Raw genomic sequence first — 27854 nt, forward strand, 5'->3', positions numbered from 1 at the left:
AATAATTTTATGCGTTTTTTTATTTATTCAATCGAAACGCACAAAGACCGGAAAAAAGGTTAGAAACAGAACGTTGTTAGTAGTCTAGTGTAGTGCAATGTAATGTATATATTGTGTGTGTGTGGGCTTCACGTTGTATTTACCTTTTAGAATTTAATTTGAAGTTTTTTTTAGAAAAAGGCAGACTACCAAATAGTCCTTCTAGATCTGGAAAATCAGCTTTTTCGGCGCCGATAAATATCGTGCACATGGTAAATTTTACTTTTGTTACCATGCGTGTATCCATCGGCCCATATAAAAGGAGTGCAAGCGTGAGCCCAGCAGTAAAAATTTAAAAGCTATTACTTTGTTACTTTATTCATATTGTGATGTGGGTATGAATTACGATTACTTAACATCGTGCTCATGAAGCGTACGTTATTACATACATTTTATTAATAACGGACAATAATTGCTATTCCATTTGCTAAATAGTTATAGTTTTAATTTCACTGTTCTGTCTCCTAAGTCTTTCTTTGCTATTCAAAAAGCACAAAGGCCTTCGAGCATTATAATTCTGTAATCGTAATGTAGTTCTTGCTAAAAGGCAAAGCAGGCTCTGTTAAGAGCTATGCGGAAGATTCATCCCAGGAAGTTCACTTAGTGGTACGTTGTTTATCGTTAAAAACTTATCACTGTACGATATTTTATGATACTTTTAACAATATTCATTGTACGTGTATTTACAGTAATAAGTAAACAAAAAAAATATGACGCCTATTTTGGTGTTGCACTCTAATATTTGATCAATGCAATTTTAATTAGTTCCCCAATAACGTATTTCGTGTAACTAACTGAAACGTACTCGTACTTTTTATATCACATTATACATAACTGTGTATTACTCTGTGTTAAATATTTTCTATTTACTCGTTGACCTATATTCATTTAATGCTTCACTTGTTTTACACCAGAGTTTGCTTCAGGCGATTTTAATTAATATCATTACGTGGATTATTGCTATAACTATTATTATTATAAAACGTTTTACATAAATATTCAAAATGTAGCAAAATTGTAAGCATTATGGAAGTCAAACCAGTAATTCAACAAATTACTCAGTCCTCTGGTACGAAAAGCCTCGTTCTACAATCTGTATCTCGTAGATTTAGTCGTCTGGCATTTGCTCCACTTTGATGGCATCAGTATCGGTCGATTAGCTTTTAAGAATAACCGTAAGTCGTAGTCACGACTTTTACTGAAATCATTTTTGTTCATACTTCTTTGTTGTTATAAGCAATACCTCCTTGATTACCGTATTATTAAGCCTTTTTTTTGCGTAATAATCTAAATTAAAGTTGATGTTTTTACCTTTACGTGTGTTATTATGTAAAATACGCTATTTTTGTAATTTCCTTTAGCAACAGTAGATACAGTACATAGTAATATAGGTTTCTTAACTTAAGATTTATTAATCGATAAATTGTCGGTATTGGGGACTTATGTCAATAATAATTAATTGTGTGTCAAAATCTTTTTACAAACACCAAATATTGAAAAGCAGCGGCAAATATTTTTATCTCTTAATAAGTCTCTTAATAAGTGGGGCCATTAATATTATAAATTGCCATCTCCTTCCGGACAAATATGCTTATGGATATCGGCTGCATACCCTCGAGTAGAATACGATAGAAGTTGTAGTTGACACTGATACTTAAATAAATATAGTACAATCACGTAAATATGAATACCAGCTGCAGGTTTTTTTTTTATTTCAAATATATAATTTTGTGTATAATTATTAATACGTCGAATTTATTAGTTTTAATTTATGTTTTAAATTTATAATTTGGTAAACGCAAATACAACTTTGATTGAAGATGTCACTTGTTTGGCTTGTATTGTGTGTGCAATAGGAAAAACCTAATGCGTAATTTCGGTTAATTATATATTCCTCATTCGTGCTGCTGAAGGTCGAGACCAGATGATACACGGCATACTGCGCGAGAGCGGTGTGCGATATATACTAATTATAACCGATCTACTTACTTTTATTTACCTTCATAGTGTAATTTAAATTTATATAATTATTATAACTTCATAGATATATAGGAGTTATTTAAGTATATTTAATTACGAACCGTGTCGGATTTTGCGTTCTCTTCTATTCAACATGATATTTATATTTGCCCAAAAAGCGACACACATACACGACATAAATATACAGGCTGTTACTATTGTTGCACTAGCTTACTTCCAACCGCCGAATGTTGCAACGGATTTCGTTTTTAAATAAGTAATGTTTTACAGATTACCCCAAATAATAAGTCGCTGTTCTTTCCAGGAGTTTTGACACTTACAATCAAATTAGAATAGGTTCTACAGGGCTTGATTTAGGGCCGTTTTGTTCCTAAAACGTATTAATGACATTTTGTTTTATCTAAAACTTTGCATTGATGATATATTATTTGCAACACTATTTTTTAACGTTAACACCATAAAAATATTGACGAAATAAAAGTGAAATATCTGTTAACAATATTCACTTAGTGCTAAAAAGGGTCGACAGTCACGCCCTATTCTGGAACATTAATTTATCAAATAACAATAATTCGAGTTTAAAAGCAAATTATTTAGAACCCATTAACGATGACGCAACGTGTATAAATTAGAAGCAGGTCGAACGTAAGTGAACTCACAAAGATACTGTAATATATCAGATTAAGGATTGTTAGCAGCATGATATAGGAAGGATATTTAGAATTATAATCACACAGCGTGCGCGACGACCGGCCGCCATGATTCACGCTGCAGCAGACTCGTTGGCACACCGGCCCGGCACGTGACGCTGTCACAATTGACATTGTTTATAGAAATACCACTGAGATTCCAGCTTCGTCTGCGTATAACTAAGGCTGTAACCGCTTGTCTAAATGTTATGATAACAGTTTTATTCATGACGTAACAATGGATGAAAATAATCTAATAACATTTAGTTACAAATAGACATGGATATGTATGAAGCAAATAGTTATACTGAAGTTAAAATGAAATCAGGAAATGCTATATATTATCTAAATTGTGGGAACTGTTAAACAATGCAGCTAAATGAAATTACAATCTGCGTAATTCCTTGTTAAATCCGCACTAAGATTATTAAGGTGTTAGGGTCAAAACGCACTTGTACTTGTTTGAGTACTCAGTGTGTGAAAGTATCTTTAAGACTACTTTGCATATAATTTATAACTTTAATTATTACTTTATGTTATGGCTACTGAGGAATAATAATGTTATGCGATTCGTTCGTTATGTTTCTGAAGCGTTTCTGTTCGTTATATACTAAAAAAACGAAATTTATTAAACGTATTTTACTCAAAAAGGCTCTTAAATAACCTTTTATTCGTCTTGTTAAAGAATTAAATGGAATGATTTATAATGTAGATTCTATCGAGAATAAACGGCAAAAACTTAGTTGTTTCCCTTTTTCTCAAATGAAATACAAAGTCAACAATATACAAATCAATTTATATCCTGTCTGGAAATCAACGAACGCGATACGATATTTTACGATGGACTGTTCAAAAAAGTTAATAATTTATTTAATTCATGATTTATGAGCATTATCTACATTGGTTTGAAAATACACTGGACCAAAGGCAAAACTTATTAATTATATTAATTCATCATGACTTCCATCAATCGTCTATTTAATCTCGCAATTGTTTTTGAAGAACAGATATGTCATTGTTCAGCAACGCGTGCTCATTCACGTGTTAACTTATCTTTATTGAAATTCTAGAAAATTAATATTTTGATATGTATTACAATAAGATATTTTTTAATAGGTTTGGCGTGGTGGGTCAATTAAATTTATTAAAAAAAAATATATATAAGCGAATTTATTTTTGTAAGTAAAAAATATAAAATATGAATTAAAAAGAATCGCTGAGGACAGGATTCGAACCTGCGCGGGTAGAACCCATTGGATTTCAAGTCCAACTCCTTAACCACTCGGACACCTCAGCTATGAAGTGAATGGCGAAATACGGCGATAGTTACTACGTCATATTAAACAGCACGATGACATTGGGCATGACGTCATACGGAGATAACTGAAAAGGCGTTGGTGTGTCGTGAATGTTGAATACGATTACTATTTATTTTGATTGTGTTTTGCTATTGTGTGTGTGTATTACAGTTACAATGTCTGTCTAGTTTTAATAATGTACTGTTCGCGCTAGGACTTCTAAAGAAAGAGATAAAAATTTTGCTATTCTTGTGCAAATTTTGATTTAATTACACTTTCATTTCTTTATTGTTCGTTGTAAAGTAATTTTATGTTGTTGCTAATACTTTTACTGAAGCCTGCTCCTAATACAACTAGAACACATTAAAATATACGAATATAATTACTTCGCATAATTAACCTGCCGGCAGAACGAGAGATTACTTACTACCTACCCGTCGGGACTTTAATCATGTCCAATTAGGTCGGTACCTATGACACTTTTTTTATAATTTATGTAATTTAATGGATAGAAAAGAGTGAATACTAAATCTCTAGCTGTCCGTCTCTGTTTAATCTATATTCGGAATCGGTGGTAGCTCGAAATGGCGCTGAGTTTTCTCCGTTGGTTCGTCTCAGGTTTGAGGTAGGTATTTCTTATCGTACCGGTAGAATTAGTAGTAGAATTTTGCCAATAAATAATCAAGTGTATCTTTTTTATACGATGTACTTAATAATGTTTCATAATTTAACAATTAAGTTAATTTTACTTTACTTACTAAACCTAGTTACATTAATTGCCAAAAACAAAAACTAACTACTATATAAATTAATACGTATTTAAATAACGATTGTTTAATTCTTTGTTAATAGATTTTTTATTTTACTACTTAATTTGTTTAAATTTGTTTATGCGTTTATTATTAAAAACAGTACACCGTGGCAAGGTTACTTTAAGTCGAATATTTATGTTATGAAAAATTGACAGGACTCAAAAATTTAGTTATTTTGTTTCTTGTTTCTAGCTAAGACAGTTTATCAATTATATAACCTACATGTATAATAAAATTGTATAGTATATCAATAGTTTTGAGTTATCTGTAATTATGCGATAATTAGTATCTGATGTCGAATTGTCGAAATTTTGATGATGTGATGTTGAAGAACTTGAAATAATATTTCATCAAGTAAATTAGATATTATAAAAAATATTAAAAATGTTAATTGACCATAAACAGTGATGGATAAAAATTCTTCGTAATTTTTTTATATGTATAATTAGCAAATTGATTGGAATGCTTAACGTATTTACAAAAAAGAAATACGAAAAGGAGGAGCATTTATAACACTTATTTATTCGCATATGGTTCTGTAGTTTATTATTCTATTTCAAGTTTGTAGATATACAACGACTCTTCATATGTTGACCTTATATGACTTTATTGTGACAATATATAAGTAATCTAAACTTAGATAACAACGTTTTTTAATATTGGTTGATTAAATAAAAACGTTTTGAGGGTTATACATTTTTGATAGAATGTATTTTTGAAAAATGAACTAAATATATATGTAAATAATCAAAACATTAATGAAATCGTTTTCTTATAATATTGTATATGATACTTTGTGTTTAATTTAAATAAAGTTTTCGCTATTAAAATCGATTATCTTATGATAATTATTTATTCTAAGAGTGGCGTCGATTACTAGTTACAATCTAGAAACTAATTAGAGGTCGTGACTAAATGTTCTTAAATTTAAAATTTCAACTCACTATTACAACACAGCGATTTAAGAAAAATAAAGTATTATTTAATACATTGTTAATTGTTTGAAGCGCTTAAACTTTACAGAGCCTTGCAATTTGCAGGTGATAACTTAACCTAATCGCAAATGTAATTATTGTGACCATTTGTCAAAACAGGTGCAAGCAAAATTAACTCATCAGAATACGTACCAAAATTGATAATGGCTTGCTCTTTTAACGGATCATATTATTTTAAAAGCACGGTTGACAGACTACAGTTAGATGCAGTTACCGTCTATCAAAATTGCACACAGGAAATAATACTCTGTAGTATTTCAAAAAGGATGATAATGGCTTGAATTGTTTTTAATTGAATCGTCATTGGGCTCGGGGTTCAAGCTGGCAATAATAACGTCCTAACTGGGTCATTGACAACGCTGCAACGGACGTTAAATCAGCGCTTGGGACGACACCAAAATTGCAAGCGGAGGATATCGTGACGTGTTTCCTGAATAAAAATCTAAAGGATCTAAATATTGGAAGTCACAGCCTGATTCATAATAATTTTATCCTACAAAGAGTTTTAATTTATTTCCATTTTATAAAGGCATAATATTCGTGACATTTCAAAGATATGACTCGAAATAAATTTGACAATGGACTTAGTCTTGTAACTGTGACCTTCATTGGGTCATGACGCTTTAAAGTTGATACCAGTGAGCAATATACACATTCATTTTACACACATATATCTAAACGTTTTGTTTGTATAAACCAATTTGATGGAACTTGGAGTTAGGAGTTGAATGTAGGCAAGTGAACCCCAAACAAGCATCTAGTTAAGAAATAAGTTAATGAAACATTATGAATTCTGCCGATGTAACGAACTGTGCTCAACTTCCTCGGTTTATTTTTAAGACGAAAAATAATTCACGTTTTATGAATTTTTTGCCTTTCGAGGATGCCTTCGACATTCATCGTGATCATTGTTCAATTAAGCACATTGTTTCATTTATTTTGGCTTATTATTACGAGTATCAGGTTTTTTGGCTATTTAACATGATTTCCGCGTATTCAATTAATGTACGTCGCAGTCAAACAAATTAGTTCAAGAATATTTCAGTTTTCATAAAAGCTTGATATATTATTATTTTAGACTTACTGAAAAATGAAACATCGTCTAATATTTTATTTAAATTTGTACAAAATATAACATTATATACTTAATTAAGTTTAATGCGATATGGGTGCATAATAAATGTGTTGTGAATTAAAAACAGTGAAGCGTGACAATATAATTATTCAGTCATAATATTCTTAATTAGTGTGGCTTTGTTTACATTTCGCACAAGTTGTCGGAACGAGTGTAATGCCTACCTAAAGTTATGAGATCTAAAACTTACAAAGTAAATATGAAATAAAGCGAACGATTCACAATGCGATCAAGAGAATGGAAGACAATAAGTATTGTTTCTGCGCGTGTAGCAAATTCGATATTGTTGACATCCGTCACAGAACTGACGGTGTTGGAAATGGTGTCGTTCTGAAGTTCAGTATTGTACGGCGATTATATATAATTCCAAAACCTATATTAATGTAAAAATATATTTTAACTATGACAATCAACGACAAGCTGAACTTAAAAGACGTATGTAATAATTTGTAACACATGCCTAAATATACGGCCTGATAGTAATTACATAAAGTCACGTCCGTGGCCAGTCATCACCAGGCCCGGTATATAGACCCAAGGCCCTTAGGCACTTTGAATCCGAGATAAAATTTCCAGAATTTACTTAGTTCTGAGTTTAATCTAGCCCACGTCACTATTATATATTGCAGAAGTATTTGTTATACGTATTTTGTTTGGTCAGGTGTGAAGTACCTTAGTGTGGAAGTTCTCATTTTAGGTTGTGTCGAGACTGACCGTGTATGGCGAGGGCGCTTTCTAGATGTGTTGTGTGTCAAGTGAAGTGAAGTTTTTGGACAGTAAGTCGTTACGTTTGTTTACATATAACTATGTTCGCGACGAAATTTAATAATTTATCAAAATTTAAGCACTATTGAACATAAAAAATAACGATGTCAAATTTTATGAATGAACTGGAAACCTGCGCTGATTGGATTATTATAATCATTGACAATTTATTGTTGAAGTTAGTTTCCCTAAGGAAAAATATCACATGTTTGAGATCTAATATATTGAAATATAATTATAACTTTATGCATAAGTTATGCATAAGGAAGGTAAACAATGCTAATAATCTACATAATATAATAGAATATAATTTTAAGAACTTTATCTTAAAATATCATGAAGTTTTATTAAAGTTAATTCAATCTGATGAAGAATGTGAAATATTACGCAATTTAGCAAGTAATGTGCTTCAGGTCATTAGTCGTTGTATTCCAGGGTATAGTTTACTCCCCATTCAACCGTCGTGAGATTACGAGCTGATATTTTCCTCAAATAGATTCATCATGCATCAGATTTGGAGAACCTTTGTCGTAGCTGATTAATAAATTCAATTATTATAATAAAAATATATTAATATATAAGGCAGAATACATAATAAAAGTTTACAGATATGAAAAAAAGGTTAGACTATTTAGTCAATTTTATATATATATATATATTATATTATATATATGTTATATATATATATATATATATATATATATATATATATGTATATTATGGGTAAATTAACATTCTTATGTAACATCTACATTCCGAACCGGTGTTAGCTTTTCATAATAATATCAACTTCATTTCTAACTGTATAGTATATGTATTTAATTATTTATAGCGGACTGGCAGCAATCTTTTCATTCCCAAAACAATATAATTCTGTGGCTAAGATACGTAATAGTTAACGGAAGATTGTGTGATCACACCCGGGCAAACTTTTGAATTTTTATGTCTCTAAATAATGTTTGTCTTAATTTCGTGCTCTGCAATGAAGAAAAATATCATGAGATCAAAGACCAGCTCATCTCCTGTTGAGTGAGCTCAACAGGAGAGGAGGCCATTGCCCATTGGGACATTTATAGGCTGTCTCTTTTTATTTTAACGTATTATAATTTAACATTAATATTTATATAAACAATTGGGTCGAATGGGCAAGAAACTGTAAATATAAAATCGTCGTTAAAAAATAGTTTCCAGCATGGACGTGCAAATACCTCAGAGCTAGTTCGACCTGTTGCAAAAAAATGCTAAAAAAACCGGCGCGAACATGAGATGAGTCAGACGGTCCTCACGATCGATATGCGTAATAACCGTGCATAAAAAATACAAAAAAAAAATATATATTAGGTATGTATATATTATTTTTGTTAAATTTATTCGTTTAAAGGAATGCATGACTAATGTTTTCATCTTTTTTATTAAATGATGTTTTTTTTATACTTTAACTTTATATAGTATTGAGTTGTCTTTAGTTGAAGTATTTTCTTATATTACAAAATATTAAATATATATATAACGATAACTATTAAAAATATTTACGTTACTATCCATTACCATTACCGCGTGAACTTGTGGCAAGTTTAATTGGAATTCCGAATAAGCTAAGTTACTTAGAACTTAGGTTGGGCTTAATGAAGATTGACACTTATTGTTACTGAAAATATTATTCCAAAACCATTGTATTATTATATAGTGGTTTTGAAATAATATTTTCTGCCTTTTCTTTCCTTATAACGAACTTTTACATGACAATATACATACATGACTCAATTTTCGTGATCGGTAAAATACCGTCGATGTCAGTAAGTCTCATACTTACTAATTTATTCATTTATTTATATATCAACATCCATTATACAAATTTTCTATCAAGAATATATTCTTGGTTAGAATATATTCGATATATCGATAATACAAAACCGTGGAGCTCGTTTTCGTTTATTTCCGCATGGAAATGAACGAAATATCCTGTGCCATCTTGTATGGATATTTAAATTTAATTGTATATAGTTGACTGCGTCATTTAAAGGAATGAGTAACTACTAAGTTATGCTAGGAGAATATATTTTACATTTTTTTAATCTTGTAACATGAGTCAAAAGTGCTTATCTCAATCGATTAATACGTTCAAAAGTCCGAGTCAGTTCTTATTATTAATAAATAATATATAATGTAAATAATAATATTTGTCACACGTAACTAACTACAGTCAGTAAAAGCAATGCAAAATTTATAATGGATATATTGAATACACTTATTGATTTACTTGTATGAACTTTACTGGTTTATTAATCTCAGGTATTTCCCCAAAGGTTGTCTGGATTGATTTCTCAGATCGCCTTTTATACATACCATAAATTATATTTTTGTTTATAACTGTATATTTCCTTAACTCTTTTGGTGTACAATAAAGCATATTGTATTATTTTGTCGTTTTGGTTTATCCTGACCAATAAGAGTTGTCCGAGTAAGGTCCATAAACCATAATTTCATTTGATTCGACTCGAGGGGCGGTGTGCCCCCTCTATATAACTACACTCAAATACCTTATCATATACAATACCTTCGTACCGTCCGTAACAGCCTGTGTGTGAATGTCCCACTGCTGGGCTAAAGGCCTCCTCTCCTCTTTTTGAGGAGAAAATTTGGACCTTATTCCACCACGCTGCTCCAATGCGGGTTGGTAGAATTCACATGTGGCAGAATTTCAGTGAAATTAGACACATGCAGGTTTCCTCACGATGTTTTCCTTCACCGTAAAGCACGAGATGAATTATAATCACAAATTAAGCACATAAAAATTCAGTGGTGCTTGCCCGGGTTTGAACCCACGATCATCAGTTAAGATTCACGCGTTCTTACCACAGGGCCATCTCGGCTTTATATATATACATACCTTCGTACGGTTGACGTTATATCATTAGTTTCCATATATTACAAGAGTACGAAAATAAACAGACACTTGTCATGCATCGTATAATCTAAGGATAGAATCATCTCTTTACCAGTCGAACGTGTCTCAATTATAAATAAACCAATAATAAAAACGGTAGTCGGTCGTCCGCCCGCAGACGTAACGCAGGTAATGTGCCGTGACGTCATCGAGATGAGCGATACCTCGCAAAAACATTTATATTACCTTCTACAACTATATTATTATTAGCATAGAATTATGAAATTCCATGAATTATATTAATTATTCAATAAAAAAAAAATGTATTTTATATTCCGAGAATGTCACGAATATTGACAATCTAAACGAATTATTTAAATAAATATATATTTATATAATGTTACAGTGAATTACTGTTTTGAGCAAATAAACACTTATTTTATTACAATATCGTACTTTTTCGCAATACTTTTTTAATTAGAATAAAATACAACAATTTTTAAATATGTCATGCGGTACCTGTGTCATCGCCGTACGAAAACCTCCTTACTCAGATTTTCTCAGCTATCGCTTACGGCTCGCCTCGACGTCGCGCGTAACAATATATATGTATATTTATATTAACATACCGATATAAATTCATATATGTAGATTAATTAGTAATACTTCCTTTAATAGCTCAAAAATTCATAGAAAGTCTAGCAATCTAATAATCCACGTCGTCGGTCCTTTTTCTATCGTGATCACAATTTTACTGACAACGTTTAAGTTAAAAGCTTAATATAACAGGAGTGGAAGGGAATGTTAGAAATTTTCTAATAAAGTACTTTAAATGCTTTAAAATATACATCACAGTTACAGGATCACTTATCACACACAAATATATATTTCTTGTCTCACTACTCCTCTTACTTATAAATACTTTCTTATAATGTTGCAATACATATTTATATGTAGACATATATATTATGTATATATTTGTATCTTTTTTTTTATTTAATCCACAAAACTGACTACAATTATACAATCAGCAATGACATACAATAATACATTTAACTGAAAATATTTACAATTGAGTTTTCTCGATGTGGATATTACATGCTTATATGAGGGCTTAAAAGCAAAAATAAAAATTACATTAGCACACTCACACATTACAGTAATGACAGCGTAACATTAGAACAAACATAAGAAAACTTATAAAAATTATCGCCTATAAAATAAAAATAAATAACTAAAAAGCAAAACAGAATTAAACTAAACTAAAAAGTAACTAAATAATATAAAAATAGAACTAAAAATTAACCCATTTGAGTAGACATTTTCTTTTTAATGGCCCTGATATTATTATATCTTATTAAAATAGGAAATGTATTCATGTACTTTGCTAAGTGACTACATAACTTTAATATGTGACACTCTGCTATTTTCTTACGTTTAAGCTGAAAGCCAGGATACATCGGTGTCAAGATATTGTCGTGTAAAACCATTTAAAGTGACGTTTGCCGTGAGTATCTTTTTCGCTGGCACAACAAGTTTAGGATTGACAAATAATTGAAAAGCTGGCTGATAAGAATTAAGGACAATAATATTTTTAAATAATCATGGTAACCGGGTAATACCAAAATATATGCATATATTTAATCAACGACATTTCGGAAAAGCAAGCATTCGTTTGTTTCTGTATAATACAAGTGTTTGAAATGATTAATACTTTCTCGATTTATTTGGGGCTTTAATAGTTTACCATTAGTTCAAAAGTATCCCTAATTTATCAAACCGATATAACATTCTAACAGTGTTTGTATTGTAACCTTTAATAATATAATCTAAATACTTCTGCTATGTAATAAAATATCGGTTAAAAAGTTTTCGTACTTAGTGTTGGCGGTTAGTATCAGGTGTTCGTTATAACTCCCAGAGTTGTAGATTAACACAATTCACGCTGTCGTTAATTCATAAATATTAAAATACATAAACACTTCGTTTAAAACATTGACATAAAAAATAAAGTATATTTAAACGTCAAGAAATACAAACAATATTAAAGTATGAACACATTAAACAATAGCAAAATGTGTCATTATTTTAAACATGTTTTGTGTGCAGGCTTAGCTATTCTTGCGGTAATTCAACAGAGTAAATACGATTTATTTGTATGGAATATTATCTTTGGTCTTCTATATTTGTCTCGTTAAACTTGACAGAACTGTCAATATTTGGCGCCGAATCATGCAGAACCAATAGAACGATTGCTGCGATGACTACAGTTGTTTGAAAATTTTGACATTTGGTAAATTTTATCAAATGATTTAAACGGTATTAAAATCAAACATTGAATATAGAAAATTAAACTGTTTTTATAAAATACGTTGCTTAAGTATGAAACTATTAATCGAACCTATTGCGTATAGCGTATAGTCACTCGACTGCATACACTCTTATGTGGCGCAATGTATATGGTTCATTATCCCATCGCAGAATTAGAGGAAATGTCACAAACTATATCTTTATCCTAAACTTTGTCTTTGCGTAATTACTATTACTGAATTGATTGATTTGATGTACCATTTCTTATCAGGAACCGGCAGTAGTGTCAGTCTAATGCGTAAATAACAAAGAGATTTGAATTCTTGTTTGCGATTAAAAACATCTATTTCAAAATAAAACTTATATTTTAATTAAATGCAGCAGTTTTTATATCACCAGTATTTATTAATTGGATGTAAATATAATCACGGACCCGATTGAATGTCATTATTGAAGTATAATTGGAAAATATGAAAATAAACGTTTTCGCTATTGTCGCAGGATGTCCAAACGAGTCCGCAAAAAACCCAGACCGCAATTTCTAATCAAATCCTGAAAAAAATATCAAGATGGCGATTGCTCGTGCGCTCAATTCTTTTTCGATTTCACGGTGGCGCCAAAACCGCTAGCTCTGCGTCATTATTAATTTTTTTTCACACTTTATTGGGTCAATGATCGCCAAAAGCGGCGACAATCTCGGAATGTGTATCGCAAATGTTCCGGTTTTAAAAAAATAAAATAAACGGTCTTCCGAGAACAGGTACAATAATGTACGGTACCTTTCTTTATCATTCCCAATCGGAATTTTATTTTTATTTACAAGTATACTACATTCATATGTCTTTGTAATCAAAAAGATAGTAAGAGTCGAATTTTGTAACTAGTATTGATTTTTTTTACTGTTTTGCTTTTTAAATATTTCAATTCTAATCATAATAATAATATTCTCTTGACCGTATTTCGTCCATGGCGAATCTCTAGACTAGTCATCTGTGCAGGAGTTGTGTGCAATAGAACTCTCAGAAAGAGATTAGACAAACGGTTTGACGTGCTTTCGGAAACTCTTTCAGTTTTAAGTAATATACCGAGTTAAAGAATGCTTAAAAAATAAATCGAATTACGGTGAAGTCATCAGCGCCAAGTGAATTAATTCTTATCATGATAAAGTTATTTCAACAACTATATTACAGTCAATCTATATTTGTATACATTGTGTTTCTTTTTGAAATAAGAAGTCGTAAATCAAACAATGATCTGTTATGTAAACAAATCAATATAAAATAACTAATCTATAACATATAACAAAAAGACAACAATAATATTTTATTTTCCTTTACTAAATAAACGCAGTAAATGTGTTTATTTATACTCCTTCCTCTGTCATTGTGTATCATTGAAGGGCCATTCAATCATTCGGATTTCTCTTCTATTCAATACATTTCCTAGCTGTCTACGACTCTTTAGAATGACTAGGCAGAGCAAGTGGATTAGATGGAACTGTTGTTTTGTGTTCATACAATAACTGACGAAGGCTCTCGTGTTATATAATAACATCGAGGCTTACGAGTCTGATGTACCTTTTATAGCAATTACATTGATAAAAAGTTGACAATATATTTTTTTTTAAATTACGTATTACAATGAATTGATTGACAAAACCTTTAAGCGCCTGATGAAATGCGACGTAAAATTTTCTGCTTAAAAACTCTCATTAAAAAGAGATGTAGCTCTTGCTCTTGCTCAGCAGTGGGACATTTAGGGGATGTTTTTCGTCTAATTTTTTGTAAAATTGCTAAACTTTTGTATCTTTGCAAGTAATCAAACTGTTATGTCGCCATCTTAGATACAAAGATAGTGTTACTTGTAGATAGAATAGCGCTGTTTCTCTTTAAATAAAAACGTTTGTAAATATAGCAACATACAATAATTAAAAGAGGTATATGGTTTGCATTTTGGTTTTGACAGCTGGTTAGTTGTACCAGTAACTTAATTAACAAAGATAAATAAAGAAGAATAATAAATGATGCGAATTACACAACGATTTTTTTCCCAAACCATAATAATTAATTTTATAATATTATATAAAATGAATTATTAATCAATTTACAATTAAGAGCAGAGACTGCGGGCGGATTCAAGTGACAGCTGGTTCAAAAGAACTAGCGATAAAAATCTCCTACCACTTATCTTTTTAACTTATTTTATTAAATTAAATGATATATAATAATAAGTTAAAAATATTAAAGTCAATGATAAGTTTGCGTTTATTATTTAGTATAACTAAGTGTGCGTTGTCTTAACACGTGTACAAAAATAATAAAATATTACTAAACAAGCGTTTCGTAAAGATGTGATTTTGCAAACAATATTCGTATTTCAAACATCATAGCATTATTCAAACGGTAACAAATTAACTTTTGTTAAACGTGAAATACGTATTTATTTTTTTTAAGTCATAAGATTTGGTACAGATGTGACAGTTGCCGAAGTCCACGCAAATCTCTTGAACTTTCACACGGAAGGCCGACAGTGAAGTGTTAGCTGCGATTATCCAATTTGGAGCGCGCATTGTAAAGATTGGAAAATGACAGCCGGTCGGACACCCGCGGTCAGCGCGCACCGCAAGCACACTGAAACACATGCGATGTCAAAATATATAAAGATAAAATTGAGTTTAATAACAACAAACACTCATTCTTGTATAAAAAAACACAAGCTCAACTGTAAAATGTATCAACAAACACGAGTAATAAAAATTGTTTTATTTAAACTTTAATAAAAAATAAATTGCAGAGGATAAGTTGCGACTATGTCGTGGCCCATCGAGGTGACTATAAATGCTTGAACGTCTCAGAGATTCTCCGAGGACTTCATACGGTCAATTTAGTTGGCGGTTGTCCCATCCTCTAGATCTTCATCTCATTTATGAAACAAGAAAGCTCATCCCTCATAGACAACGAAAAAATTGCGTTTTGCAATTGTTATTGCAATTGTTTGACGAGGGTACAACTAGGTTAGGTTTGCACACAACACGAATATATCTATTCATATATGTAGATTTGACACAAGTCTTAAATTTTAAGTGACCTACGCGACCCGTACTGTTGGCTAATCAGGCGTAGTTTGGTAATGCCTGATTAGACGTGGCTGTGAATTCTATTAATATAATTTGTTTACTATTCATGAATTATTGTAACTTCCAGTACGAAGTATCGATTTACACATGTTGAAAAAATGTTCGATTTTCTTATGAGTTGTATTTTACTGTAATGTGTAAGTACGAAAATTAAAACCGTTTTAGTTTTAGAATTTAAATACTAATAAATTTATGCTACTATAATAAAGCTAAAGAGTATATTTGTTTGTTTGCATGTGGTTGTAATCTGGAATATTGTATCATTAATAATTAAAACAATAAAGCTGATGATAGTTTCCTATCGCGTATAATATCTCCAAAGTAGTGGAGTACAGGTTTCTTCTGCGTAACACGGTTCTCCCATTGTGATAGATTTGTTTTCATCAAATATATGGGACATGGGACCGATCGGAACGAGGCTGATGAATGTCACTCTTCATTCGAACGTCTCGCCGACGAATTAATGAAAGTGGAATGACGGATGTAACTGTCAATTGACTTTTTTGATAAATTAACTTTCTAATATCGTGTAGTGAACACGTCGACGGCAACACGGCAATGTCTGTCCATAGTGATTAATATCATTATAAAGGCTTAAATAATTTGAACCTGTATTTTCAATCGCCGGTGTGCTATAGTGGTCTTTGCTAAATTTAATTTTCTTAAAGTAACTGACTGTACATAAATATTGACAAGGCGCCACCAGCCTGTTATAGTTCTGTATTAAATCAAGGGTTTTTTTGTAACAATTGTGGTGGTAGAATGGCAGATGTTAATGCTGCATAACAAATAATTTGATTGTACTTAATTAACATACTCATATAGATAATTGATGACAAAGAATATCAGCGGAGTTTTTTGCGGTTTTTCTCGGTATAATATACATTAAGTAACGGCGCGGCTTTGAATTTAAGTAAATCTTTTAATTGGACATTCAAGTACCCGGACAAGCATGCACTAGGTATAATGTATATTATTTTTGTTTCGTCAAGCTTACCTTATTTGTTAATGGTCACTTACGCTCCTAAGAGACACAACGAAAAATTATACAGTCTGTAGAAATTTAAAATTCGATTATCAAATATAATAACAGAAATAATGGTCCAAATCCGACTCTAAATTTTTTTAGATTAGCGCGTTCAATCATGTAATATAAGTGACCTATGTAATAATGATATGCATGACAGTTATATGATCTCGATTAGCGGACACAAATATCTGCGGTAATTAGTGTAACTAGTTCTCGGAATAGTTGCCACCGAATTTAGTATTTAATACCAATTTTAGCGACTACAAAAATCAATATGATTATTTTTATTCGCAGTTCAAAAATTATACCTTGAAATCGAATACGTAAATGTAAAAGTAAATAAAAATGTAAGTTGAGATCTGAGTCAAGATAAGACTTATGAAATGTGTTGTTCTAGAAGCTAAGTCTGAATAGACGCCTTCACCGACAGATCTTGGTACGTATTATTAGTCACATGCTGTGTCGCAACTTTTGTTATAAAATTTTTACGATTTTTATAGAGCAAAAAGATTCATTTTTCAACAGTTATTGTACTTATTGCATACAAAGTAATACCACTATATTTGTTGTAAGAATTTCTCGTTCGCTACAAGCTTGCCACTCAGAGGTACGATACTTATCTCTATCTTGTTTTACAATGTCAGTCGAGTACAAAGCGATCATTACGTGGCGTTATAGACGTGCCTGGCACAGGAGCGCGTTACGTCAGGATAGGCTGATCTAGGCGGCCAGTCGGGGGTCAGCGACCCCGCCCTTGCCTGCGCCAGCGCATCTTGTTAGCCTTTTTTGCGATGCATCCTTTCGAATCCAGTTTATCTCGAAGCGATTACGTCTAGAATTGCAATGTTCTTTTATTATTACATACCCACGTACTGACTTATTGATTGAGTAATTAGATTTTGCAATAATACTTGCTAAAACTGCAAGTATTATTGCTACTCTTTTAATGTTTATATTAAACTCGATGTTAATAATAACGATCTATTGCTGTTACCTTTATCTCAAGAATGTTGTTCATTGTTTCAGGTCGAAAGGCGACATGGCGTCGCCTGGACATTTGATACTTATACTGGCTGCGTTTTACTTCAGCGCATGTATTGCAGGTGAGCTCATATTGTGATATTAACACGAGTGTATCTGCCTTGTCTCTGTACAAATGAGACTGGTACGCGGCTTTTTAATTTTAAAAGCTTTGAACGGCGAAATCAAAAGAAATTGTATGTATACGCGTGTATTTTGATTATTGGCTTCTCAAATATAAATAATATTATAAATGGGGAAAGTGAGTTTGCTTGTTTGTTACGATTTCACGTCGTAAATACTCAACCGATCATCATGAAATTTTGCATACGCAATGACAGGGATGTAGAAAAGGATATAGGATACATAACAACTGCACAGGCGACGAAATCGCGGGCGGAACTATTATGTAATAAAAATATATACATGCTAATTTTTAAATTGTTGATAAAAATATAAATCTTTAAGGCGTTTATGGAAAACCTAAAGGCCTACAAGCTGTATAAAGAGCTTAAGCTATGCTTTTACAATGAAGAAAATAATAGTAGTTTATTAATAAAACAATATTAACGATATAAATAATTGAGTTGGAAAAACGCTCCCATATCGATCAGCCATCTAGCGATTCTAGCTGTGGTTAGCGTATATTTAAATTAGTACTTCCAGTTAATTAGAAACTGTGAGATTAATACCGGTACGTTTAGCTCTATTATGTAATAAGTCAATCCAATTCAGATCAACATTTCAAAAACAAGTTGCAAGCTTATGTCGAATTTAATATATCATATACGTATATACTACATATGTGACATCTACAAATACGGATTGTATTTAGCGAAGGCATTCGTGACGTAACAAGAATGAGTGTTATTCCGAAGATTAGCGTGCCGTGGGGGTGGCGTGGGCCTGACTGACGACGCCGGACGTCTGACGTGGGTCAAGGTTATCTGGTTTCCAGGGCTGAGGGATTGAGACGTCAATCGTGATTCGACCTCATCCAAACAAAGGTGACATTTTACGTTTTGTGTAGTAGCGATACTTCCTCTTATACTTGGCGTCGATTATAGGATCAGTATTTTCCTGTTTACTTTCTAAAAAAGTAAAGCAGTTGACATAAATTTTCATATAGTGTAAAGCAGCGCTTATACTTGTCTTTATGCGGATAGTTAGCGTCAATTGATTATATTAAGCATGAGCTGTCCGACTCGGATTAAAATAAGGAAAAACCCTTTTAACTATCTGTTCCTATGGTATAATCTCATGGTATTTAATTTAGAGCTTTCATTCGACTGATGTCAGGATGATGCAGGTTTCACGTACATACTTATGAAAGTTACATCAAAAGGTATCGATTACCAACAAACATTTAATAATACATTATGTACCGGCATGCCCATATATAGACGGTCTCTTTAAAATATAATAAAAATTATACGATGAAGTAATTTTACAATATAGTACATATTGTAAAGTATAGCATAAATCAATGATGCTTATTATTATTATATTCATGCCTTTTTGTTAATCGATTCATAATTGATTAATTGAAATATACATGTGTAATTAGTCTGAACGCTTTACAAATATTATCTAACGCACATGAGTCATCGTGTGAAGATAGTATACTATGTTAATTAGTGTGGGAATCATAATTCGTAAAGCGTGAGCTGTGGCATGCGATTCCCATGCTTACTAGACAGTGGACGGCGCGGGGCGGGCTTGTGGCCGGCCTGGCGGCATTCCGCGCGTGGCGTGGAGAGCGACACGGTATGTAGCTAGCTGACCGGTACTCCGACAATCATCTTCGGACTGTATAGAAATTGAATGCAATGAACAGATCTACATATTTGTTATGAAATATGATAAGCGGTGCTTATCATGTAGTCCGCAGATTTCAATAGAGCTACCCTATCTCAAAGTGTAGGTTCCGCAATAGCCGATTAAGATGATTTTTATGAATTCACCATCACTCGAACACTAACGTGTTTATGTCTGGACAGTTGCTAGAAATCGACCCGTCAGCAAAAACATTACTAGGAAAAGTTAAAGTCTGGCGGTCGGCCGTTATAGTTTGCCTTCTGCTAGTCGTTCAGTATACGTTTGTATATTGGAATGAGGCCAAGCGACGACGATATTAATGAAATCCTTATATGATATATTTTCGATGTCATGTTGTAATAGTTCTATAGAAAAATCTTTACAAATTATTTAATCAAAATCTTTTTATAATTTTAATTGATACTTATTTAATATTTAGTATTGATAATATAAACGATGGAAGAACTCATATATATTTCGTTTGTTTTGTAATACTTACACTCTATAAGTGTTAACGGCAGAGACTTATGCGGATAATCGCCGCGGTGCCGGTAAGTACGGCAATTGTCGGCCAATTTTACCGAAGTTATTGCCGCTACACGTGCCCTTCACTACAAGTAGATATTTGTTAACGTTAAAGTTAAAATGTAGTTGTCTAGTTGTTGTGTTTACTTGACAAGAAGATTAGGCATTACATGTGCATATTCATTTGTATCGTTGGGTGAATAAGTTTAACTTTGATATTATTCATTGAGATTTAAATATTATATGTTATAAGTTTTGTATAGTAAGTATTTTAACCTTCTCCTCAAAAAGAGGAGAGGAGGCCTTTAGCCCAGCAGTGGGACATTCACAGGCTGTTACGGTTACAGTTACAGTATGTTATAAGTAGTATATGTGAGTATTGAAATAAATTAAAATTTATTTTAAATTACGTGAAATACATGACGTTGAAGTTGAGTGCCACCCACATACCAACTTACGTCCGCGGTCCATAATGACCGCGCACATCTCGCTGTCCGTCTGGAATGTCTTGATCAAATTTGTGCCGGCGGTACCACTTCCAGTTCACTTGTGGTGCGATGAACAAGGACGTGCTAATTATTTTACCGTAAAGGTCACATGGACATTTGTATGGTACGTTTTCAGTAAGAATGCTGTAAATTGTAACAACAAAATCTTTGTTATGTACAAAGTCATATTTGTCGTTCAACGGTCGACTGCGATTGACAACCATCTTATCGCTTGTGTCGGGGCCACAAGATGGTTGTCAATCGCAGTGTGCCGGCGCGTCTGTTTATTTTCGGTGTGATATATATTCAAATTAGAATAAATATGATGGCTGTGTGGTTAGAGTATGTATGTTGTTATGTAAGAGTGAAAAAGCATAAATATTTCTCTTAAAGAGGTTGCCTGGAAGAGATCACTGTAAGTCATAAGGCCGCCTTTGCATACTAAATGTACTATTTGTTAATATATATTATTATATGTTTGTAAATTGTAATAAAGAATAAATAAATATAAATAAGAGTCGAATAAGGAAAAAAGTGTGTTATACAATGTGTGTTTAGGTGTTTATTAATACTATAACCACCTAAGCTTCAACAATTGCTATGGAGGTGGAAAACCAAGTCAAGGATAACCATTCCCAGGTTTTCCGTCAGCCTGTGGTATACTTTTCTTCGGACGGACTACGTAAATTCTTCTATCTTTATTTATTTTTTATTTTTATGTTGTAGGTAGTCGGACGGGCAAATGGGCAACCTGATGTAAAGTGATCACCACTGCCTATAGACATTGGCGATGTAGGAAATATTAACCAATCCTTACATCGCCAATGGGCCACCAACCTTGGGAACTAAGATGTAATGTCCCTTGTGCCTGTAGTTACACTGGCTTACTCACCCTTCAAACTGGAACGCAACAATAAGTATTGCTGTTAAGCGGTCGAATATCTGATCTTACTATCTATTATCTTCATTTTCTATTAAATTAATTGTTTAACGTAATCGGTTCCTAATTATAATATTCTTAAAGATGATCTTTTTGTTAAAGAAATCGTTAAAAGTAACGACCGGAGTGGGCCGTATATCAACTGTTTTTATAAGTTTATCTTTGATTAAAGATATTTTATAGGCCCTAAACAGCAAGTACAAGCGAGTCTAATTACCGACACTGTCAGCTAATATTAGCCTCCCTTCGAATTGTGTAATTGGCGATAGTACTGTTTAAGGAAAACATTTTTGATCAATATGTTGGTTGTTTTGATTTTAATGTATAATGAGGCCATGGAATTAATGGCTCGAGGAACTTGTCATATTAGTGACACCCTTACCTGGTGGCAGATTGATGGTGAAAGTAATGGTTTATATTTATTAGTGGCATATCCATTTGACCTATTTATTTGTTTGTGTTATGAAAATAAATTAAGACGATGGATCTATAAAATATAGTTTCGTTTCTATATTCATATTAATTTTATCACCAAAATATTATAAATATAGATTTTATTTAGAATCATTCACGATACCTCACATTTAACTGCCGTCTTGCATGCGCAAACTTCGAAATCCACGTGTACTATCCACTGGGGCATCGATGCTTTACATAATATACAACTCATTTATAAATTGTTATCGTAAACAATTTTCCTCTCCCTTATGACTTATCTCTATATGTTTATATTCCACGACATTAAATTATTACGACAGATAAGATCAAGTATATATTAACCTCTGTTTATTTTAAATTCGTAATAGTTTCCTCAAATTGCTGTTTACAATTGAATGAATGAACCTACTCGTGGTACGTAAATGAACCGTCAAAACATAAAGCAACACTACAGTTGTTACTTTATGAAGACGATTGTGGAATTTGCTTCGACGTTTTGTGTAATCGTATTATCTGAATACAATGACTTATTTCGAACATCACTTAAATCTTTTTTACAACTAAATTGTACGTCATTTTCCGTATTGTATATTTTAAGTTAGGTTGTTAGAATACTAGGAATATTATAATATTATTTAGATTGACTAAGTTTTAAAGTAAATTTAAATAATATTTCTTGATAATTTTATGTGGTGGTAGGGCTTTTTCCTGGGTACCTCCCCACTCTTCAAATATTCTACCACTCAATTGTAGTACCACTACTTAGTATTGTTGTGTCAAGGTTTAAAGGCTGAGTGAGATAGTGTAAATAAAGGTGCAAAGAGCATAAGATCTTAGTTCCAAAACTTGGTGACGCAAAAATTTTATAAAAAATCATATTTAAATAATTTTCCGAATAAATAAAACACACGAAAATTAAACTTTAGTCCTAATTTTTATTTTATGTGCTTAATTTTTATTGAAAGTTTTTTTAATCGTAAACCTGTCTGAATATCAAAAGAACTGAGAAACGGCTCAACTTTTCCGTTAGATAAGTTTACAAGCAGTTTCTTTGTGACAGTCACAGTGTGTCAAGACTCAAGAGTGAGTGTATGGGAGAAACGTGATTTTTGTCTGTCCGAGTTATCGCGTCTGCTGCTTGTGTTACGTGAATGACAATCATTACAGCGAGATAAGGGTGTGCATTCGTAGCCTGAATATTGTGAATATTTTGACTTATATATTACGTAATGAAATTCTTTCAAAATCAGCCATTTTGAACGTACATATAAAATATTTAAATTATTAGGTAGCAGCTGTAGTATTTATATTTTAAAATTAGAGAGATACTTCAATTTTAATTATTTATATAGATTAGAAATATAAATAATATTTGAGTGATATGCTTCACAATTATGCGCTTTGCCCATAAATTTATTTATTATTATTATTATTAACGGGTGATTAGTAAAAAAATATACGTATCTTCTTTTTTTGAATGCCAAGTGAATGATAACAGAATGAGAGAAAATAGTGTTTCACTGAACAACCTCTAAACAACATTTATAAGTAATGTATGTCTTGTAAGACTAATGCGCTTATAAGAGTAATATAAATAAGAGTCCGTTTATTTGTACCTTTTAGGCATAAAAACTCGTATTTTACCTGTGAGATATATTTCATTCAGAATGATATATTAAGGAAAGCGAAGCAAAAACAGGCTTCAAGTATCAAGATTAATATGTAACGGCGCTTAATGTGTTCCGCGATGTGAGTTCAGCTCTATCTTTGATTGTGAATAAAGCTTTACTTTACATGTGTTAAAATTACATTTTAAGTTTAGCCGAGTGTTATTTAATTTGAAAATTGTTGCTTTAAGATTGTTAGGCAGTTGTAAGAAAATATTTCATAGATTTTTATCCATTATTTTGTTTTATTTCATTCAAAATTAAATAGATTTTGACTCAAGATCATCTGTGATTCATCTTGAGTCTATTTCTGAAGGCCTCCTGCCTTGAAGGCATCTTAGAGTGTTGGAAAACCTTTACCCTTGCCTGGGTTCCTGTGCACCTCACGCTCTTTTCACTCATCATAAATTACGAGATGAACTGATATCACATATTGGTCATTTAAAAATGCAGTTTGCTCATTCGGGTTTGTACCCAAAAATCTATATCTTTATTTTTTATGCTTACTTTGAACCATACATTTTAATTTTAGATTATGTATATTAACGAAAACAAATATTAAAAGCGCTATCGTCAACAAGAGCAAAAGAAAGACAAAGCTACAAAAACAAACACTGTATACATATGCGAAGACTCAAAGGGGCGGAGGGTCGTATCGATCGGGCGTGACAGCCTGTATCTAGGACCTCTCTGATGTCCTTTCACGTATCGTATGCTACTGCTATGTCGATTATTCATCGCTGTTCGGTTATGAACTGTGTAATAAGCACCTAAGGCTCCACAAGCAATGGATAGAAAAATACTTTTAAATTTTTTTGATACATTTACTTCGCTAGTTAGATGTCGTGAATAGAATGTCGGTAATATAGTTATGAAAAAAACACGCATAAGTAATAACATAATTTAAGATATATTTGTAAAGAAATTCATAATCCAACTTCAAAGACGAGGAGGTTCTCAATTCATCTCTATATTTATATGTTGGTTCGGATATATATATTTTTTGCTTATGAACTGATTCTAAGGAGTGTTTTTGTGTTGGGTTCAGTATTTTCCAGGGTGGTCCCATCTCCATTTCATTAGTATTGGACATGTAAAGTTTTTATTTAAAGTCTCAAAGCTTATCGGGGAATGCATTTGAAACCATTGAAATTGGTTTGAAATTATTTTGGATTTTGTTTTTAATCTAACTAAACATCAAAACGCAATTAAACTACATTAATAACAGTAGCTATGATAATAAAAATGTGTCGTTACTAAATAAATAGTGAGTTTTTCATCAAGTACATTTTTAATCACACTAACAAGTTTCATTCACATCGCACAGCTTAAAGGAGTGCTTCAGAATTAAGAAGACAACTGTATGACGTAATTTTGTAAGTGTTTAAACGATTTATGTCTCGAGAACTCTGATGAATACATTATGGCTTAACCCTGAACCGAATTACTCATCTTCAACAGGTTCCAGAAACTTCGACACATTCACAATTCGATAACTTGATGAGGAAAGTTGAACTTTTGTAATTAATAGGTAACAGTTTCGAGTGTAGTGTAGTAATTTTAATAAAATGATTTTCATTTTATTAAAATCTCGTAACGTTGATTCTGTATGAAAATAACCGTTTGTGGATCAAGATTCACGATTTTGTTTCGACATTACATTTTTCATTAGTAATTAATTTTATTAGAAGCAGTAAAACTATTACTAAATTGACTGGAATTGAACGTAAAAGTAAAAAGGCTCTTAGACAGTTTAGCTTATAAAAGCTCTAACAAAGGTTACTAAAGCTCGATCGAATGATTTAAACAAAATCGACGTTTCTGCTAGAGTCCTACTTCTGAAACATTTATTAGATCAATACCAAGACGTCTTACCCATTGAAGGGATTGGAAACTAACTAACAGGATAAAATCTGATTGAAAATATTTAAATCCACGTTTATTTTTACGACTATATAAAAAGGAACGCATTCATTTTCTGTTATTTTTTATAGATATATTTATTATGCTCTTAAACTGAGACCGTGTTTTCATAGATAATATCTAATTATTATTGTTTTTTTAACATTACTATGAGTCTAATGCTAATAAAACATATTTATATCGATTCTTCTTCAAGCGAGCTTGAGTTATTTTATTGCAATAAGTATTGTCGAAGGTTGATATTGTTACAACATCCTTATGTCATTATGTGACCTCTCGCTTTGTAAGTCTCAATAGTAACCGGGAGACAATATGAGTGAATCATTGTTTCATCTTTCTTTTATTTTTTTATTTTATGTTCATAGGTCTACAAAACAAAATGACAATAAAAAAATTCAAATGATTACATTTCTCTTGATGTAAACACGACATGCGTTTTTGATTAAGTGCGAAAAAAGCGTCTAGTCTGTGACAGCAACAAAGACGTAAGCTTATAAGTTTTTTTAATAGCTAAATAATTTAATCTATCGTTTTAACAAGTTTAACAGTTAACAAGTTTAACAGTTTTCTTAAACTTTTTTTTCAATGAGGCTATAGAACTGTCGGTAAAAATATCATAATTAAAACGAATACTATTGTAAGAGAAACACATGAGGTATAAAGGCGAGTGGCTATGTACATTTGTTTTAGAGGTAGGAAGACAAAAGGTCATACAGTATCGCATGCGACTATTTGGGCGAAGAATGGAAAACTGTATGCATTGCAGGATATTGGACGAGTCAATAAGTCCATGAATTAGCTTGTATAGAAGGATGATATCATTTATTTTCCTTCGAGTGTCAAGTGAGCTTGCTCTGTAAAAATTCAGTCTCTGCATACGATTTCAGTTCGAGACATTTATTATCGGTGTAAGAAAGGTGATGTAAAAATCTCTTTTGAACACATTCAAGTCTATTTATGTGCACCTGATAGCAAGGACTCCACACTACACTGCAATACTCCAGGATATTTCGAACTAAGGTATTAAATAAAAGAATAGAAACACTCTGAAGAAAACTAGAAACTGCTTAAATACCTTTAACTGACTATTAATAAATCCAGATAGTTTTGACGCTTTTTTATTATATGATCGAAATGTAGCCTAATATAATTTGTCACCTTATCAGAAATAATCTTGCGAGAAAATTTTATGTAAAAACATTTTGTGGGGTTGAGGTACATTTGATTTGAGTGGCACCAGTCACAAACATAGTTTATATCCGTTCTCCGCAATATTAGCTTATCTAAATCATTATTTATTACGCGATAAATTTTCAAGTCATCAGCATAAAATTTGAAGTTCAATTTTATATTAATACATAAATCATTTACGAAGATTAAAAAAAGTAAAGGGCCTTAATGTGATCCTTGAGGGACTCCTGAAGCTACCTCAATTTCTGCGGACTTAAAACCACAAATATTAACTAATTGTGAACGTTTTTGCAAATAAGACTCAACCCATCTCAATAACGAACCATGAATGCCCATGTGTTCAATTTTTTTCAACAATAACCGGTGGTTCACAACATCAAACGCTTTTCAGATGTCAGTGTATATTGAATGAACCTCTTTTTTCTTGTCTAAGGCATTTGCAATTACCGATACATAAGACACTAAATTTAATGCTGTTGATCTATCTGCTAAAAGCCGTGCTGATTACAATTTATATATTTACGTGTATGGCCTAGTATTTCCCTATGCACAATTGACTCAAGTATCTTACCACAATTAGATAGTAATGATATAGGACGATAAGCAGTTACATCACCTACATCACCCCCTTTGTGGGTACAAATTTTTTGCACATTTTTTCAAAAATAATGGAGGTAATCCATCAGGACCGGGTGATTTGTTCGCATTTAAAGATTTAAGACTTCTCAAAACGTCGACTTCTTCTACGAACAATTTACTGAGTGACAT

General features: G+C 31.9%; 1 protein-coding gene and 1 non-coding gene across 2 annotated transcripts in view; one reads left to right on the forward strand and one right to left on the reverse strand.

Annotated features, from left to right (window-relative positions):
- Positions 1-27854, forward strand: part of LOC126769895 (uncharacterized) — a 52405-nt gene that overhangs the window by 8769 nt on the left and 15782 nt on the right. The window contains exon 2 of the mRNA XM_050488855.1: positions 18103-18179. Within this exon, the coding sequence (XP_050344812.1) occupies positions 18103-18179 (77 nt within the window). The remainder of the gene's footprint in view (positions 1-18102; positions 18180-27854) is intronic.
- Trnas-uga (transfer RNA serine (anticodon UGA)) lies at positions 3923-4004 on the reverse strand. Its single transcript has one exon. It is a non-coding gene; the product is annotated as a tRNA-Ser (tRNA).

This window comes from Nymphalis io, chromosome 8, assembly GCF_905147045.1.
Source record: "Nymphalis io chromosome 8, ilAglIoxx1.1, whole genome shotgun sequence".
Classification (NCBI taxonomy): domain Eukaryota; kingdom Metazoa; phylum Arthropoda; class Insecta; order Lepidoptera; family Nymphalidae; genus Nymphalis; species Nymphalis io.